The sequence below is a fragment of the Chiloscyllium plagiosum genome, chromosome 3 (genome assembly GCF_004010195.1).
Source record: "Chiloscyllium plagiosum isolate BGI_BamShark_2017 chromosome 3, ASM401019v2, whole genome shotgun sequence".
Classification (NCBI taxonomy): Eukaryota; Metazoa; Chordata; class Chondrichthyes; order Orectolobiformes; family Hemiscylliidae; genus Chiloscyllium; species Chiloscyllium plagiosum.
Window position 1 is genome coordinate 128,998,563 of NC_057712.1, and position 3,221 is coordinate 129,001,783.

General features: G+C 47.3%; 1 protein-coding gene across 1 annotated transcript in view; it reads right to left on the reverse strand.

The window, feature by feature from the left end:
• Positions 1 to 3,221, reverse strand: part of vav2 (vav 2 guanine nucleotide exchange factor) — a 182,154-nt gene that overhangs the window by 41,843 nt on the left and 137,090 nt on the right. Inside the window, exon 21 of the mRNA XM_043675434.1 lies at positions 2,748 to 2,878. Coding sequence (XP_043531369.1) covers positions 2,748 to 2,878 — 131 coding nt within the window. The remainder of the gene's footprint in view (positions 1 to 2,747; positions 2,879 to 3,221) is intronic.

A 3,221-nucleotide genomic window follows, 5' to 3' on the forward strand; every position in this document is an offset into this window, starting at 1 on the left:
GACACACACACACTCACACACACACACACAGACACACACACAGACACACATACACAGACACACACACACAGACACGCACACACACACACACACAGACACACACAGACACACACACAGACACACACACAGACACAGACACGACCTGTGATATTTGTAACATTTACAGCACATCTCCCATTCCCAATTCCTGGTCAGCACCGAGACCAGGAACTGTCCACCCCATCATCCCTCTGCCTGGTCTCTCCGAACCCCCTCCATCCCAGTGGTCCTGGCTGGTGGGGTAAGGGGTTGGTGTTACTGTACAGGAGTCTATGTGGGGGGAGGGGGTGTGTGTGCACACCCTCTGCTCCGTCCCTGGTTCATAATGAACTGTTTCCCACGATTTGATTTCTGTGAAATCGGATTCTGTTCTCATACGGCCCTCACACTGATAACTCCTTCCTTCCCACTCCCCCTCCCAGCCTGGTCTCAGACCCACAGTCCCTCCTGGGGGAGAGGGGGACGGAGGGGAGCGGTGGTTGGTTTTGGGGTGGGGGGTGAATCACTCCCCTCTCCCATCTCTGAGTGGCTGATCCTTGGGGAACTCTGTATCAGAGTTTTAACTGGGGAGGCTTTCGAAACCTTCACCGCGTAGACATTTCATGGATTGGAGACAGATCGACAGAGACACAGAGAGACAGACAGAGACACAGAGAGACAGAGACACAGAGAGACAGAGAGAGAGGGGTGTGAAATCAGCCAGGGTTCCTGCTCCTGACCACTGTTCCGTGATCTGTGCTGAACATGTCTGTCTCTGGATCTAGAACATAGAACATAGAACATAGAAGAATACAGCGCAGTACAGGCCCTTCGGCCCTCGAAGTTGCGCCGATCCAAGCCCACCTAACCTACACTAGCCCACTATCCTCCATATGCCTATCCAATGCCCGCTTAAATGCCCATAATGAGGGAGAGTCCACCACTGCTACTGGCAGGGCATTCCATGAACTCACGATTCGCTGAGTAAAGAACCTACCCCTAACATCTGTCCTATACCTACCCCCCCTTAATTTAAAGCTATGCCCCCTTGTGTCAGTCTCTCTGTGTCAGTCTCTCTCTGTGGTTCTATCTATGCCTCTCTCTGTCTGCACCGTCAGTGTTAGTGAAGGAGACAGGTAGCTACAGGAATGTAGTAGGTTGAGGACGGTGCGCTACATTTCAATTGAAATAATTATTTATCTTTTTTTTTGCTGTGTTTTCGGGTGAAATATTTTAATCGCGCACAAAGGGTAGGTATAGGACAGATGTTAGGGGTAGGTTCTTTACTCAGCGAGTCGTGAGTTCATGGAATGCGCTGCCTGTGGGAGTGGTGGAGTCAGAATCTTTGGTGACCTTTAAGTGGCAATTGGATAGGTACATGGATGGGTGCTTAAGCTAGGACAAATGTTCGGCACAACATCGTGGGCCGAAGGGCCTGTTCTGTGCTGTATTGTTCTATGTTCTATGTTCTATTCAGTGCAAATCCTCCCCCCACTCCTTCCAACTGGAACTGTGCTCCCTGCAAAACACAAACTTCTGAACAGGACAATTCAGTGAGAGGGATATTGACAAGCTGGATGTAAAACTAAATGGACACGTTAGAAATGGGTAAAACTGAAGTAAAGCCAAAAAGAGAAAGAAATTGAAAAGTTTTGCAATTATTTTAAAATGTTCAGATTGCATTTTGTGGAAAAGAAAATATAAGCAACAAAATGTCTGAACATCAAAATAAATCTGAAAAGAACAAAAAAACATTTCAGAGAGTATCAGAGAGGAAAGGGAAGTAGACTGTGGGGGAGGATGACAGAAAGAAACCAGGAACACACATCAGAAACTAATTGTTTCAATTGATTGGCATCACAGGGTTACACATCACACATCACACAGGACAGTGGAGGAGGCACAAATAGAAATTGCTGGAAAAGCTCAGCAGGTCTGTGGAGAGAAATTAGTTAATGTTTCAGGTCAAGTGAGCTTTCCTCAGAACTGAGTGGAAGAAGAAACGACTGCCTTAGAGAAGAGCAGGAATCAGAAAATTATTCTCCACGTTTCTATGAATCAGTGAGAGAGAGTTGGACGAGAGAACAGAGGTTCCCTGTACACAGCCTGCAGAGAACAAGCCTCTCTCGAGCACCTTTATACAGAAATAAAACTCAAAGACTTTCATGGAAGCATAAAAACAAAGGAGAAGACATCAGCGTTGAGAGAGTTCAGAAAAGGGAAGAATGGACAACTTTAGGGATGAAATCCTAGAGATTGGGGCCAGACCATCTGAAAGCACATCTCCCCATGGGGGATCAGTCATTGACATAGTGAGTGATTGAGACCAGAATTGTGGATTGACCCAGTTACAGGTGTTCCTCCCATTGAGTTCCTCACTGAGTTCTGATCTGGGTGAGAGTGGTGCTGGAAAAGCACAGCAGTTCAGGCAGCATCCGAGGAGCAGGAAAATCGACGTTTCGGGCAAAAGCCCTTCATCAGGAGGCTTTTGCCCGAACATCGATTTTCCTGCTCCTCGGATGCTGCCTGAACTGTTGTGCTTTTCCAGCACCACTCTGACCTAGACTCTGGTTTCCAGCATCTGCAGTCCTTGTTTTTACCGGAATTCTGATCTGGCCCATGCAATGATGCTTATTCAGAGAGCCAGTGCAAACTCAATGGACCAAACCCACACCAACATCCTGCAATAACTCCACCATTTTGGCTGTAAGCTGCCTGGTGAGACTGACCTCCCACCATGGTGAGTCTGGATCTCCCTTCAGCAGTTCAATCACCTCTCCAGTCTGAAAGCTGAGAATCGGTTTCCCTGCAGGGGGTGGGGGTGTTCCAAGGTACGTACGAATTGTGAGCATTCTGGGACCTGGAAATAAAATGCAAAAAAGTTGCATGTCCATTGCCTTCTGAATTCAATGTAGAAGAAGACAGGACGTTGCAGTACACCACATTAAATACACACATACCGGCAATGTCAGCAATACTCTGCTGACCCAAAGCTGGGGTAGGATGGGAACTAAGGGCATTATCTCAGTGTATTAGCGCTGAGGGAGCGCCGCACTAGTAGATGTAGTGTACCTGGACTTTCAGAAAGCTTTTGATAAAGTCCCACATAGGAGGTTAGTGAGTAAAATTAGGGCGCATGGTATTGGGGGCAAAGTACTAACTTGGATTGAAAGTTGGTTGGCTGATAGGAAACAAAGGGTAGT